This window comes from Leishmania braziliensis, chromosome 32 (genome assembly GCF_000002845.2).
Source record: "Leishmania braziliensis MHOM/BR/75/M2904 complete genome, chromosome 32".
In the NCBI taxonomy this organism is placed as follows: Eukaryota; Euglenozoa; class Kinetoplastea; order Trypanosomatida; family Trypanosomatidae; genus Leishmania; species Leishmania braziliensis.
This window is the reverse complement of record NC_009324.2, coordinates 854323-869887: the sequence shown is the minus strand read 5'-3', so window position 1 is coordinate 869887 and position 15565 is coordinate 854323. Positions and strand designations below refer to the sequence as shown.

General features: G+C 56.3%; 5 protein-coding genes across 5 annotated transcripts; all 5 read left to right on the top strand.

Moving 5' to 3' along the window:
* Positions 1 to 211: 211 nt before the first annotated feature.
* On the top strand, positions 212 to 832 carry LBRM_32_2430 (conserved hypothetical protein; the record flags this gene model as incomplete). The annotated part of the gene is made up of 1 exon (XM_001567546.1): positions 212 to 832. The coding sequence occupies one exon, from the start codon at positions 212 to 214 to the stop codon at positions 830 to 832; it is 621 nt and encodes a 206-aa protein (XP_001567596.1).
* Positions 833 to 1576: 744 nt separating this feature from the next.
* Positions 1577 to 4633, top strand: LBRM_32_2420 (small nuclear ribonucleoprotein component-like protein; the record flags this gene model as incomplete). Its single annotated transcript, XM_001567545.2, has 1 exon — positions 1577 to 4633. The coding sequence occupies one exon, from the start codon at positions 1577 to 1579 to the stop codon at positions 4631 to 4633; it is 3057 nt and encodes a 1018-aa protein (XP_001567595.2).
* Positions 4634 to 5886: 1253 nt separating this feature from the next.
* Positions 5887 to 7719, top strand: LBRM_32_2410 (hypothetical protein, unknown function; the record flags this gene model as incomplete). Its single annotated transcript, XM_001567544.1, has 1 exon — positions 5887 to 7719. The coding sequence occupies one exon, from the start codon at positions 5887 to 5889 to the stop codon at positions 7717 to 7719; it is 1833 nt and encodes a 610-aa protein (XP_001567594.1).
* Positions 7720 to 9040: 1321 nt separating this feature from the next.
* On the top strand, positions 9041 to 9739 carry LBRM_32_2400 (conserved hypothetical protein; the record flags this gene model as incomplete). The annotated part of the gene is made up of 1 exon (XM_001567543.1): positions 9041 to 9739. One exon carries the CDS (start codon positions 9041 to 9043, stop codon positions 9737 to 9739), a length of 699 nt encoding a protein of 232 aa, XP_001567593.1.
* A 1753-nt stretch (positions 9740 to 11492) lies between these two features.
* On the top strand, positions 11493 to 13331 carry LBRM_32_2390 (conserved hypothetical protein; the record flags this gene model as incomplete). Its single annotated transcript, XM_001567542.2, has 1 exon — positions 11493 to 13331. One exon carries the CDS (start codon positions 11493 to 11495, stop codon positions 13329 to 13331), a length of 1839 nt encoding a protein of 612 aa, XP_001567592.2.
* Between the last annotated feature and the right edge of the window lie 2234 nt (positions 13332 to 15565).

Here is a 15565-nt window from a genome sequence, read left to right as displayed (position 1 = left end):
ACCTTCTCTTTTGTTCTTGTGTGTTCGAGCGAGTTTGCAAGTGTGGTTGGATCAGTGACTCTGCTGTGTTCCTTCCTCTCCCCCTCTTTCGAGCCCGGCCTTTCACCTGTCCCGTATCGCCCCCACCCCCACCCCCGCACTCCCCCTCGTAAAGCCTCAACCTCCCATCTCTCCCCCTCTTGCACGGTTACTATTATAGCCGACTGGCATCATGTCTGCTCTCGTTCCGCGCGATGCCGTTGCCCTTCTGTATCGCCGATACCTGAAGGCGACAAACCGAATCCCCAATGTGACGATACGGATGCTCCTGCTGCAGCAAATCCGCACCGGCTTCCGCCGCAACCGCAGCATCACAAGCGTCTCGGCGCAGCGCGAGCTCATCAATCAAGCACACAAGGACTTGACGGTGTTGGAGGATGACCGGTTGTCGAGGACTCTGTATATCAACCGATTAGGGCTGGTTTCTTGCCTCGACTGGGAGGTGCGGAGAACAGAGTACAACTTCCGGCCGGAGACGCAGTCTTACCTGGCAGCCTTTCTGATCTGCGGCTTTACGTTTCTTTTCATAGTGTTTCTGTACACCGAGAATCTCGAGACACAACGGCCCGATATTGCACAGATGGTAGACTACATGGCCATGCGTCTGGAGGCAGAGTCACCAGAGGAGCTGAAGGAGATACGCGAGCGGCAGATTCGCAACTCGCTAGAGCAACGCCAACATCAAGTATCACTGGAACAGCGCGTGTTGGCAACGTTTTACAACTCCCCGAATGCGCCGCCTCCGTCGCTGCGGAACCCGGAGGGCTCGCTGCGCTACGAGCGGCAAAGTTGAGCGCGTGCCTTTTGCGGCCATTGGTAGGAGCGTTGATCTGGTCTGTGCGAGATCGAGACGGCGAGGACGAGGTCATCACCATCGAGGAGGCGTGTCTTCCCTTTCAGAGCGTTCGTGCCTGTGGTGTTGTGTATGCCCAGAGGGTGCGACTATGTTATAAACCCTGCGACACGCAATGCACGCCTTTCCCTCCCTGTGATACCGTTCACCATGGAGACAAGTCCAACCCCGTTTTCACTCTCTCGCAGTCCTTGCCTTATATGTATCTGTATCTTGGTTGTACTTCTTCGGTTGCTCATGATCACACGAAGCGAAATACGTCGAGTTGAAAGGAGTGAAGAGGAATGCTGAGGTCAGCTGGGAGACTCCTCCCTCGTTGCTGCATGTGAGAAAAGGCGTGTAGTGATGAACACGTTGCACATGCGCCCGTTGTGTCCTCAGTTTCACGAGGCCTGTTACGCTTTCTTCACTATCTGTCTCTCTTCTGTGGAGGTGATTTCTCAAGCCACTGGGGATACACCCCCCCCCCTCCCTGGCCCCTCTCAATACGCCGTGCCGACGCTCGCGCGTTTCCCCTCGAGCACTTCGCAGTTCGCTGCGGCCCCTTAAGTGCGTCAACGTTGTGTTTTCTGGGCCTCACCATCTTCTACTTCTTCTCTTTCTTCGTCTCGCTCCCTCATCTGCTTTCTCTTTCCCCTACCATCGTGACGCAAATTTGCTGAATGGAGTGAAGTGGAAACGACAATGGACTTTGGCTACGACGAGTACGGAAATCGCACCAGCGCCAATGGCGGAGGCGGTGAACAGGGTGAAGAGGAGGGTAGCGCCGACGTGCGCTCTGTTCGTGAGTCGCGAGACAACTCCACGTGTCAGTTACATGGTGCTGAGGAAGACACCCTCGGTCGATCTCTCGACAACCGCGATGTGGAGAACCACTCCGACTTTAGCGACGACGTTGAGCTTGTCATTGGTGAGGAAGGCACTCAGCGTCTGGACCAGCCACTGATAGACCAGAGCGAGGTGCAGTCGCACGGGCGTCGGGGCGTGGGTAGGAATAGGGAGGTGCAGTTCTTGGTGGAGGACCGCCATGCCGAGCAGACCAGCACAGTGTCCACATCAGGTGTGCTGCTCCTCAATGGCGATCGCTGTCAACAGCAGCCACACGACGTGTCGGCTTCGCAGAGATACCTAGACGTTCTCGCCGCCCTTCCCGATCGCATGCGTAACGTCGTGGTTGTTGGCTCTCTTCATCACGGCAAGACATCGCTGGTTGAGCTACTGCTGCACGAGAATTCGTACCACAAGCGACAGGATGAGGTTGATCGCGAGATGACGTTGAAAAGTCACGCGCTGACCATTATCACTGGGGGCGCAGTTCTGCAGCCGACGTCTCGGCAAATCACTGTCATTGACACGCCGGGGCATCCGGATTTGATTGGCGAAACGGCGTCCGGCATGCGTCTTGCGGATGCTGTTCTCTTCTGTGTCGATGTGGCAGAGTCGTTAAGTGACCACAGCGAACGGCTGCTGCGCCACGCCGTTGTGAACGAGCAGTTGCCGATTGTCCTTGTGATCACAAAGGTGGACCGTCTCATAATAGACATCAAACTACCACCACTCGACGCGTACCGAAAGTTGCGCATAGTCGTGGATTCTGTCAACAACATTATCGCGAGCTGTGGCACCACGTATGACGCCTTCCTCGTGTCCCCTGAGCGTGGTACGGTTTGCTTCTCCTCTGCCAAACTTGGCCTGTTCTTTTCACTGGAGACCTTCGCGATGAAGTACGCAGCGTTGTACCCTAGCATCAACGCCGCTGCGCTCGCGACAAAGCTGTGGGGGCAAGTCACGTATGACAAGAAGGAGTTCAAGAAGATCCTTAACTTCCGTCAACACCCCAGCTTTGTACAGTTCGTGTTGGAGCCGCTCTACAAAATTGTCGCGCATTCAGTCACGGGCGAGGCAGCGCAGATTCTCTCGTCGGACCTCGCCAAGCTGCCCCGCTCACCGCTCTCAGCGCTTCAGGAGGCAATGCGCTACTTCTGCGGCGCCCCTACGGGCGAGATCTTAGATGCGGTTCTTAGTGTGTTGCCAGCACCTCTGACTCGTTCGCAGTGGCTCTCCGAGAAGTACGGCGCCAGTGCGCTGTGCTCCATGACGATTGAGGCCACGGCTTCCGCCACTGAGGTGGAAAGAGACGCCGCCGCTACCGCGAGGGCTAACGACCTTGTCATTGCTGTCGCATCTCTCCAGCGTGTCTTCGACGACAAGGACACCCTTGCGGCTGTCGTACGCGTCACGCACGGCACTCTGCGTTTGAATAGCAGTAGGAAGAGCAAGGGTGCATGGGTGTCGAGTAGCCGCAACGATGAACAATCGAGACCGCGGCTAATTGCCTTCGATGAGTTCAGCAGTGAGGTAGATCCGTACTACGAGGTGGAGGTAGATGGTCTATACCTGCGCACTGTGGAAGATGGCTTTGTGCCCGTTCAACAAGCCACCGCGGGACAGACAGTATACGTGACGGGATTGCCGGCCCGATCTGGGTCGCACGTTTTCCTCGTGGGCGGTGTCGCTGCGGCAGCCGTGTTGGCTGAGGACGAAGGAGCTCCCTGTCCTTCAGAAGCTCGCAGCATGACTTCGGAGTGGGTCGCGTCCATTAAGGTGCGCTCGCTGGGATTTCCGCAGCCACTGCTGCACGTTTCGATGGAGGTCCGCGACCCAACGAAAGCCAGCAGTGTTCAGGGTGGTCTCGGCGTGCTACTCCGTACTTCCCCTGGCCTTGACGTACACAAGGAGGAAACTGGTGAGTACACCATCAGCGGTTTTGGGGAGCTGCAGCTGGACACCGCGCTGCACGAGCTCCGCCACGGCCTGTGCCCTAACGCGCCAGTCGGCATCTCGCAGCCCTTCGTGACGCTTGCGGAGACCGTGCAGGACGCGGAGGGCCTTCTGGCCATGACGGGCACTCGCCACAACTCGGTCGGCTTTGTAAGCGGTGTACTACCCCGCGCCTTCACGAACGCAATCGAGTACGAGCAGCTGTGCCTCTTCTCAGCGGAGCTCGACGAAGGCCATCAGCCGTGCAGACTGTGGACGGTACTGCGTCATGACTACGGCTTTGATGCGCTCGACGCGCAGCACATCCTAGCTGCTGGACCGGACTGCACAAAGGGTCCCAGTATTCTCATTGACGACACCCTGCCAGAGGAGACTCATCACACACTCAAGGTGGCTCATCAACGTGCCATCGTCTCGGCATTCCGTGCTACCATGGCGGCTGGGCCTTTGGTGGGTGGTATGGTGCGCGGCGTTGCTGCGAAACTCATCTTTGCCGACATTGACGCGTCCACTCGAGACGCCGTCGTCTTGTCGAACGCGCGCACGGCACTCCGTCACGCGCTTTTTGGTGCGCGCCCTCGACTGATGGAGCCAGTAATGACTGCAGAGATATTGTGCACGCCCGAGTGCGTCTTACAACTTGGCGAGATCCTGCAACAGCGACGCGGCGCGGTGCTTGGAGAGGAGCCTATCGCCGCTACAACCCTTATCCGAGCACGTGCGTTGGTACCCGCCATGGATAGCTTTGGCTTAGAGACGCAGATACGCATGCTTACGCACGGGCAGGCCTTTCCGCTCTTCCAATTTCGTCAGTGGGACGTCGTACCCGGAGACCCGTTCGACGCCAGCATTCACGTCGGCCCGCTAGAGCCAGCGAGGGGACATCAACTGGCACGCGACTTTGTACTCAAAACGCGCTTCCGCAAAGGTTTGCCACAGAATATGCTGACGGACCTCTAGCCTCTGGAGAGGAACCGCTCAGCGTTGATGCAGTGTAAAAGCACATGTGTGTGCGTGTGCGTGTGCGTGTGCGTGTGTGTGTGTGTGTGTGTGTGCATCGGTGTACAAGACGAGAAGGGAATGGGGAGGAGAAGGGGAGAGACCGCCGTATCAATTCTTTGGGCTGACTCACCGACTTTCGTTTCCTCATCTCTCCCCTCTCTCTTAACTAAAGAACAGCAGCAGCAGCAGCAGCGCGGACATATCCGTCGCGTATGCATGTACGTGTGTATGCGTGTATGCGCTTCCGTCTAAGCGGCAGCGGTTCTACCACTGCCAGTTGTGCGGTCAGTTGACCACTATGCACCTAACTGCAAACGAAAAGACAACAACACAACCATTGATGGGCATCGTCTAGCTGCCTTTCCCGCCGCTCTTTTTCTCTTGTTGGTACACGCACGTACACCTGCGCGTGTACGTGCGTATGCCTTGGGTGGGAGAGAGGCGAACAGAACAGTGGCTTGGCTTACTGAACCCACCTCTTCCGCGCACCATCGCACACTGGATCGAACGCATGACATACTAGGCGGAGTCGCCATACTGTCGTTTGAGACGTCTTCTTTGGGCGAGGTTTGAAGTACAAGTTGAGCGCTGCATCCAACGTGCTACCCTCCCCCCTCGAGATGTGTGCCGAGCCTCTTTGAAGAAGCGTGAAAAGTGGCGCTTTTTCTCCGTTTTTTTTTTTTTTGACTTCACTCACTCAATCGATTCGTTTTTTTTTTTTCGATACTTTCGTGTGCCCTCACACACACACACACCACACACGCGCGAGAAACGAGGAGGGACAAGAGAGAGAGAGAGAGAGTATAAACGCGCGATTAGTGCTCCCCCCTTTTCCCTGCACCTGTGGGTCTTAAAAACAGCGCATCGAGACACGTTCACATACGTGCACAGACACGCACACGCACAGACGCAACAACGTCATCTTATTTATTGACATCGTCACGTACTCCTTCCTGCATGCGCCTACCCCTACCTCACTTGTACCGCCGCCATTTCTTCGCCCCTTGAAATTGAATCTGAACAGCGTAACAAGCCATCATTCTTTCAGGCGGAAAGGCTTTCCTTTTCACCCCTCTACCGCTAGCCCCGTCCACCTGACTGCTTAGCTCTGCAGCATTCACCCCCTTTACCCCTTCTCCTGCGCACCGACTCTAATAGGCACCCATCTACGAATTACAAGCGCAGCAACACGGCAAAGCACCGCACAGACAATGGGCTGCGTGAACTGCAGAGCATTGAAATTGCTGAGGAGCTGCCGGAAAAATGCGGAGGAGGCTTCAGGTGAGAAGAAAGGGGAGCCTCGAGCCGTGGCTGAGCAGACACCTGTAGCACCAAATGCCTACACCGCCACCTCCGCGGCAAATCCTTTCCCTTCTGCTGAGCGCAAGGATACGGCGCCACCGCAGACAGATGTTTCTGCTGATGTTGCTCCTGAAGAAGCCGTGAGGGATCGAGGATGGGGCTCAAAAGAGGAAGGCAACAGCAAAGGCACTGCCGGCACGGACAGCGGTAGCATCAAGGCATCATTGGATGGAGAGTTAGGGGCGACAGAATCTTCAAAGTCCAACGGGGAAACGAGCGAAGAACGCAAGGACAATCGTCAGCGCCGCCGTAACTTCGGAGGCAACTCCAGCAGTGGCATTTCGTTGTCTTTTTCAATAAATGATGCGGAGTCTGCGAAGGACCGCAGCAGCAGTTCACAAGCGCACAAGAGCACGAAAGGCAGAGAGGAAAAAGCGAAGAAGCACGGCAGCTCCAGTAGTACCATTACCGCAGAGGTGTGTTTGCAAGGAACCAAAGATGACATAGTGGCACACAGTCAGCACCACAGTGAACCTTACTCACAGGCGACGGGAGCAGGGTCGTCGACCAACGGCGTGACAGTAGCCGGAACCATCAGCTCCATCAACTTGCACCAGGCGGGGGGGTCGACGATTGACCACGGAAGCAGCAACGCCTCGCTTGATGTTTGCAGTAGTGCCGCGCCTGCAGTGATGGATACAAAGATTTGCCAGAGCGAGGACGCCCCGAATGACGACGCTGGCCGTGGGGGAAAGACCAGGCGCTATGTCCCAGCCGTGGTACCGGCGCTGGCCCCCAGCATGCAAAACGGACGCGCAGCGACTGAGGTTTCTTACGTGTCTAGCCGCACGTCTTTTGAACCGTATAGCGACTTTGGGCCCCGCGACGGGGATGACTATTTGCCACCGTATGAGTGGGCGCCACGAGCGCTTCCTGTGTCATCCCCTCTGCGGGCCCGTGGTCCAGTCGACATGGCGCGGTGGGAATATGGGGAGAATCAGCTTTATGGGTTAACTGTTGCAGGCGAGACCGCTTGCTTTCAGGACCCTATGCTGAGCTTCGCTGATGAAGATGCTACGGTGTCTGACCCTGTGACCCCCGAGGTCAATTATGGCGCTTCATATCTCAGCTTGCACACATTTTACCCCCGCTTGCCGCCAGCGCGGGGGCCCTCATCCAATGCCGAGGGCAATGACAATATGTCCAGAGAACCCGCAGAGGCATTCAACTACCCGAGTGTGTCTGTGGATGGGCTCATTCAGAAAGCGTATTCTCATCAGCAGCAGCCCACCTACCAGGCGATGTACGGATGCAATATGGATGCCCACTACTCTCCTGCCGAGTACACCGCGAATGAGACGACACCACCAGCTCTTGTTGATGTAAATGTCTCCGAGAATGGCGACTACACACCGCCACTACCTGTGAAGACGGCGCACCCCTTCTACCCTTCTATTCTTCCGCCGACGCAGCGCAGTCGTGAGGGGCCTCACGGAGTCACTGGCAAGCCTACTACTTACCCCCACGCCCTTCCCACGATGGCCATAGCCGCCCCGCACGTCTCTGAGAACAGCGACCGCAGCCGTAGCGGTAACTCCAATGTCGCTAGCATCCAAGTAGGCTCATATCTGTACAAGCCTGTCACGTACCTCTTCGACAGATCCATCGATGACTGGTTGGCATCGCGACGCGTGCCTTCGTCGAAGACTGAGTCGTACGCTGGGGTGGCCGACATGTGGTGAAGGGAAAGCACACGTAGTCAAAGGTGAGGGGGAGGCAAATACGCGAAAAGGCATACGTGACGGGAGGTGATCGACTAAAGAAGACGGGGTGAGAAGGCAGACATTGCTGAATGAGGGAGACAAGGTACAGAGATTGTGGCTCTTGAGCAGGAGATTATTTCTGTTGCTCCTCTTGTATTTTTTTTTTCGCCCCTTTGTGTTACTGCTTGTGCTGTACCACTTGTTATTGTTGTTTCTCCTTTTAGCTTTCTCCGCTTCTCCCGCAGCAGCACGTGCGTTTCGTTCATGAGTCTCTCTCTCTCTTTCATCCCCTGCACTTATCACCACACCTGGGCATCCTCTTCACCACGCCGACTACCCAGTGAGTGTGCAAGGACATTCGCTCACTCACTCACACACACACTCTCTCTCCAGACTGTCACTCTTGTACTTCCCTCCCTTCCTCCTTTCGCCCTCCTCAGTCGGAGCTCTTGCCTCACTGATCACTGTGAATCGAAAGGCCTACACGTCGGCAAAAAAAAAACTCGATGAGTGTCATGGACCGTCGCTTTTTTTTTTGGTTGTTTTGTTTACGTCACTACTGGCGATGGGGCGTGTTGCACACTTTACTTCTGTTTTCTTCTTCACCTCTTCTTGGTGCTCTGATAATCCGCCCTTAGACCTTTTCTTTACCACATCCCCTCTCCTTTTGCTTGTCTGTGGGAAGCTTTCGTTCCTCCCCCACCTTATCGCTCACCCATCATCATGCAGGCTTGTTTGGGAGGGTCTGCGTGTAGACTGCTGTACTTATCGTCTTCCTCCCCCCTCTTGTGTTATCTTGTAGCTGTATTCAGTAGCTCTGATGTTTGCTCTTTCTCCTCTCTTCTCCTTGCTGGTGTGAGTGGCTGCTGCTGCTGGGAAGCGTGTCGGACATGTTGACGGGGGCCGCATTAGCAGCATTTGTGTGAGAGAAGACGGCATCAGCAACAAAGACAAAGGACTCGTGAACCTGATCAGAAGTCTCCTCGCGATGAGCCGTAGGAAGGCCGTAAAAATTCTTCGAGTAACTCGCACCGATACGCCCATGCCAAAGTAGCCAAACAAAAGAAAATGGAAGCAGTCGGTGGCGTGCAGGCACTCATCTACTGCTATGATGACCGCCACCACTTCTTGCCTCCTTTTCTGCCAACCATCCCCCTCCCCTGTCCCTTTCTCTTTGATAGAGAAGTCCGTACACACGCACCCTCTACGCACTACACTCCCCCTCCCCCTATAGCACACGCACATACACACTCTTCCTCTTACCCTTCTCCGTTAAACAAACCAGAAAAATAAAAAAGCAATGGCACGCGATGACGGTACTCAGGTGGTTCAGCTGCTGAGCGAGGGCAAGTACAACCTGCCGATGTTTCTCCGCTACCTCAAGTCCTCCTCGATGGAGGGCGACCAGCCGGACAAATCGCTTCTGCTCGGTATCCTGCTGCAGTCCTTGGCCCGCTTCCAGACAAGCGACTTTACGGCATGCATGTGCCTCGTGCCCAGCCACGTCCAGGACTCTCCCAGCGTAGAGAAAGAGCTGAATTACATCTATGGACTCGAGAACTTGCTCAGCTGCGGCCTCTTCGCCCGCTTCTGGACGCAGTGGAATTCCGTCAAGGAGCACCTACCAGAGTCCTTCCATTTCGAAGCCCGCGTGCGCACCAGCATCTTAGAGACCATCTGCATCACCATGGAGTCCATCCCAACGGAAAAGCTGGCCACGTACCTTGCTGTCTCGCCGGACCAGGTGCAGAAGGTGGTGCAGAATGCTCTGAAGGACTCCGAGGACCGCGATATGAGGGTGATGGCGTACAACAGCGGTAGTGTGATGTTTCACCGCAACCGCTTCAACTACCCTCAGGCCGGTGCTGCGCAGGACTCTATTCACTTCACCGATGTGTCATCTGTCATTCACAACGACGTGCCGCGCCGCGGCATGGCAGTGGCGGAAGAGACACGGGATGTGCGTGCACGGACGTGGGCTCGCATGGCGGATGACTAAGGGGAATCGCCAGTTTCTCCCTCCCTCTCCCAACCGGCACTCACTTTCTCTGGTTAGGCATCATGCTGTGTGTCGTAGTCGTTGTTCGTCCACCTGCCCGCATTGCTGTATGTGCGCGCTCACAGGGGATGGGCTACTGGATTGTATTGTTTGCTAAGGAGAGCGAATGGATGAAACGAGGTTGTGGGAGAAAAACCAAGTGACTATTAACGGCGAGGGGGGGGGCAACAACGAAGAAGACAGAAAAGCAGAGCGATACGGCGAGAAGGCTGTGGCCTCTCCACGTTGTCCTTGCTCCCTACTTTGCGCTCCACATTTCACCATCTCCTGCCCTCCTTCCTCAGACATCGGCTCGCTTATTCTCATCCTAGCTGGATCAACGAGGTGAGTATTGCAGTCATCATGAGGTGCCAGGGGGAGTGGGAAGAATCTTTGGAAAGACCTGCACGCACCTGCAGCACAAGCTCGGGAATCCGGCGCCTGTTTACCTTCTGGGATGAGCCACTTCTCCCCTCTCGCAATTATGAGTATTCTTTCACGCACACACAGCCCACTTCCTCTCGTTCGAGCTCGCAGAGCCTTGTGAAGAAGCGGCGGGCTGTGCGCCTGCGAGTGGTCTTGTGCTCATGAGTGGTAGAAAGGGGGGTTGGCCCCTTCGTCTCATCCCCTCCCACCTTTTTTTTTCCTGTTTGATTTCTGTGGTGTTTTAATTGGGTAGTGTAAGAGAGACTAAGAGATGACGTATGCGATGGGAGGCCCGAAAAAGAACAAATAAATTTGCCAAAAGGCACACGGCGCAGCAGCTACGCACCAGCAGATGCATCCGCTTCCCCTCTCCCCCTTTTTCCTCAAGGCCATGAAGTTGGGGAGGTGTAAGCACGTGTCTCTGCCTCTACAGCGTCGATGAGTCTCTAAAGACTGGCGTGCTCTCGGCGCAACTTCTTTTCTACTGCACCACGTACGAGGCAGGAGGGTGTGCGGAAAAGGAGAGAGAGATTCCACTCTCCTTCTTTATGGTGTTGGTGGATGCCTCTCCTGCCCGCTCCTTACTCCCCCCCCCTCCCCCAGGGGCTGTCTCATTCACAAGTGCAGGCGCGCCGCTGTTCCTTCTCTCTTTTCGGTGCCCGCATGCGTACCCATTGCGATTGACACTGACGTGGGCGAGTGAGGTGCTTAGGCACCCGCTGCGTCTTAAACGCAACTCCCCTCACCGCGCTCTCCTCATTCTCTTTGGCGTCTTTGTGTGTGTGTGTGTGTGTGTGTGTGTGTGTGTGTGTGTGTGTGTGTGTGTGTGTTGCGTTGCTCCCGGCTCTTCGGCGATTGATGGCCTCACCCCGTGGTGTCTGGCTGTGCGGCGTACTTCACCTTTCCCACAACACACATACAAAATAATCGCTCAGACTCACCGAACAGCAACGCTGTCTTTCTCACAGCAAAGCAAGAGGAAAGAAATGCACTTGACAGATACACGGTATTGCGTCCTCGCAGCACACTCTCTCCATCACTTACTGTGCATATCTGTAGGAAATAGTGGGCAAGCCCATTTCGTGGAAGCAAACAACCCTGCAGACGTGCCGGCGGCCCTCCAACGGTGTTGGTCGCCCGAGGCCTCTTTTTCTTGTTTCGTCACCCTGTCATCTGCTCCTTCGCTCACGTCATCCTTCTCGTTCAGTCAAGGCCGATGCAGCACACACGGGTGGAGAGAGGCGCTCAGTGCAGGAATACCGTGTCGTGCAGAACGGGCGTAAGGGCGATGAATCCTACCGTGCCGAACAGCACTGAGTGGGGACCGGTGCAGTGCAACTTCTACCACCACACGCGTGCCAACACATCAGATTTGTTTGTGTCTCACCGCACCACGGACACAGTCGGGCAGATGTTAGTATCGCTGATAAAGGGTGATCTGCTAACATCGGCACCGTCCAAGCAGCTGCCTGTCTTCGGAAATACTGTCCATAAGGCGCCCTCTGCAGCCACTGGCAAGGCAGAACGAGGCACAGAGATGCCTCACCAAGCTGCTTTAGAGGCGGACTACAGCTGCGTGGACATGGAGGGTAAGTGGAAAGACGCCTCAAAGCTTGGATCGTCTGTACCACGGTCAGCAGAAGCCCAGGAGGCATCTGTGCCAACACCACTCTCACCACTAGCACTGGTGAGCCGGACAGAGACCACCGCTGCCGAAGATGCAGAGGGTTCCCACTCACAGAAAGCGCTGCCGCCGTCCTCGCTGCCCATCTCCGACGTCGACGTGTCTTCGTCAGACTCAGCAGCGTGCTCCTCCCCTCTGCCAACACGAGTGCCGCAGTATGACTCCCTTGCACCCATGAGTCCTTCACAAGGAGAATTGGCCTCGCTCAGGTGTTGGCAATGGACGGCACCACGGCACACCGTTGACAGCTCTTTCGTGCGCCGCCAGCTCACTCTTCTGGCGTACCGACGTGTGGTAGCGCTTCTCAACCCCCATACGCTTGCCTGCGGCAGCTACATTTCGATGTTTTCCTCTGGCGCTGAGTACAGCCGACTCACTCAATGCTTCCGCGCAGTGGCAGTGGCGAAAAAGGATGTGGTGAGCTCGTGGGTGTCGCTGGCGCACTGCGCGGCACTGTGCATTCTCCTGCCGCGCACAATGGATGAGAAGGTTCAGCTGACGATGGCTCTAACCGGCAATGCCGTGCCCGGCGATATCGCTGCCGAAGCGGGCAACCAGGGCCACATCGAGTTCTGTCGCTCTGGTTCCAAGAGCTCCAGTGGCCCTACCGGGCCGGATGTGTTTGCGCGTGTGAGTGAGGCTGTGCGTGGCGTCTATGTGCACCGCATCGCTGAGAATGCCTTTGAACTTGGTGTGGTGATGCACGGTGGTCATCAGGACCCACGGCTGCTCTGCCTGCTTCAGTGCTTGTCGCACTGGTGTCAGGTTTCGATTGAACACCGCAGTGTTGTCCTGCCCATCTGCGCCTCCCTGCGCTCCGTCTCACTGCGCCTTTGGTGGATGCCGCAGCACAGTCGCGTGACACCTGGCTCTCTCCTTCCACCCATCAAGGCACTCGTGGAGGAAGACCGGCGCATCGTCCTCACGGCTAAGAGCGGTGACGTTGCTGAGCGTGACGACAGCTCGTGGCGCACCCCGCCAGGAACGTTGTCTGCGGGGCTAGAGGAGGATACCTATCCACTATTCCCCTCATACGACGACGTCGCGCTTTTTCTTGCGCGTCCTGTAGCTTCGCAGCTACACGGCACTAATGTGCTGCCTCTCCCTCACTCATTTCGCGAGTACATAATGGACCGAGAGTGGAGTGACACCAGCAAGGCGGCAGGGTACCGTGAGGCGGGACCAGATGATGCCACAGAGCCACGAAATGTCAGTGGGTGTGCGCACCGGCCCTTCTCTCCGGCGTCAGGGGTAAAAAAGCTGGTGCGACTCTCCAATGGTGTGGTTCAGGCAACGTTGGTGTTTGCGGAGACTAGGGTGTCCACGGTTGGCGAGCACCTCCTCGCGGCGGAGATGCAGCCGAAGGCCGCGTACCGCCCGTTTGTGCCGACGCTGTGCGCCAACGTGGCCCCGTTTCTTGTTGTTGGCCCGGAGGAAGCGTAAGATGGCAGGACAACAGCGCGGAGTGTTCTTATCCTTCTCTCTTTTTGTTTCGCAGCCTCAGCTTCAGCTTGTCAGAAAGGACCCTTATGCGCGTGCGTGGTGCGGCTTGCGAGCCCAGTACTGCTGCTTCCTGGTCTTGCCTCGTTTCTTTTTTTTTTTTTTTTTTCTGCTACTGCTTTATTATTGTTGTTGTTTTTCACTGCTACTGTGGGAGGGGGGGGGAGGGGTTCCCCCCCTTCTCTCGCCCGCTTCAGGCCTTTTCTGCTCCGGGCCACCTCGGCAATGCAACAACTTCCTTCTTGCTTCTTCTCTTTTCATCACTGGGTGCCGCGACGCGTAACGTCATGACGTGCAGATGTGGAATGGCGAGTTGCAGCATGCAGTCGTCGCCAAGCATCCGCACGCGTGGTGCTTCTCAGAAGGGTTGCACTCACCCTCCCCATGCCTGTTTGCCGTGCCCATCGCCGCTGCTGCAATGCGCATCTCCCTTTCTCACTTTAGCTCGCCTCTTCCCTCCCCCCTTTCCACTTTTCTTCCTCTTCCCTCCCTTATCAGTGCGTCAAAGTGGGCATTTCTTTCTCTGTGTTGGTGTTGATGAAGTGCCTGGACGTACTGGGGTCCCCACCCCCTCCACCATTTACCCCTTTCTACCCATACCGCTCCTCCCCTTCATCCGCAATCAACGAGAGAAAGAGAGACGACTTCGTGTCCATACCGAGCCACCGTCCTCATTTCTTTTTTTTTTATGTCATATGCGCTCTTCTCCGTGCGGATGTCCCTCTCTCTCTTATGACACTCCTTTCTGCTTGATCTCGCCCTCTGCTGCATTGTTTCTCTCGTATGCGTCGGTCGCTGACACCACCAGCCCTGCCGTTCCATCTGATATGTTCCACTCGAACAGTGGAAGTCTGCTGAACGCATTGGAGTTGTTTGAGTCCGCTTTCACCTCCCCCCCCTCCGTTCATAAGTTTCACACTCCCCTTGTAGCAGCTCTCATTTATGCGCGTCGTACACAGATTCATCCTCCTCGATACCAAGGCAGTGGCGAGTCATCAGAGAGGAGCTCTTCCAACTAGGAATAGGTCCTGTGGAGGACGAGGATTTCGTCGCCGTCCGCTCCACCGTGACAAGCACTCGCGCTGACACGTTTTCTGCCGACTCCGTCTCTCCAGCTTCCTCAGCCCCGACATCTTCCTCGCGGCATTGTGCACAACCCACCGCATCCAGCAAGGACCTGCCGATTGTAGCGCAGCTGCGGCGCGGTGTTGAGGTGCTAATACGGAGCTACGACAGCTCTCTCGGCAGCACTCCTCAACCCTGGTACGAGTGCGCTGCCTATCAGCTTCGCCCAGCTCACCACTGAGTGTTAGCTCAAGCAGCATGCACTACATGACCGCCTTGTGCTGGGGGAACTGCAGCTCGCAGGCACCAGCGGATCACTAGATGAGGTGTATGCGGTGGGGATGAAGCGGCAAGCGGCGAATACGCCGAAGCATGTGAAGGGGTTCGCCAGCGCTGTGGAAAAAGCCTACCAGTGCCAGCCCGAGGTCAGAAAAGTGTGCGCTGCGGCGGATGCAGCAAAGCGCGTGGCACCGAAGGTGCTCGCTGTGCAGACTGCACAGTATCATGCCATGGTTGCTGTTGGCGGCGTTACTACCGAGGTAAGGGCGCCTCGGTGCCAGTACACTCGAAGCAGAGTGATGTGCAGATGATGAAAAGAACATGAACGCCGCCATACGTAGGGGTAGCGGTGCACGATTTAGCCCCTGCAGAACTACATGGAGTTTCCACAGAACGGGCTAGTCATGAGGGGTGTTGCCCCTGCGCCACCGGAAAGTGCAGGCTCGGGTTGTCAGCCTGTCCCGCGTGATATATTTGAAAACAAAGAAGGAGATACCTATCTGAGTTGAGCAGCACAGGGATCTCATTCGAGTCTGTGAGGAGGAGTTGCCAGCGGTCGCGGTGGCCATAGGATCAGACGATTCAAACGGTGGCGACGCGCGGCTCTTCCCCATCTCCTCGATGGAGCAGCAGAGGTTTCTGATGTAAGCGAAGCACTCTGCCGAGCGGTACCGTATCAGGCGCGTTGGCCAAATGCACTGCACCTTTTTCTGCGCTGTTGCTTGTGGCTACCACTGCGCGCTCTACACCGGCTTCTCTATGGCACCCTGAGGACGCGATCCGAAAGGTTGGAGGAGAGGGGGGGGGGAAGGATTGGGAGGGGGGTTAGATAG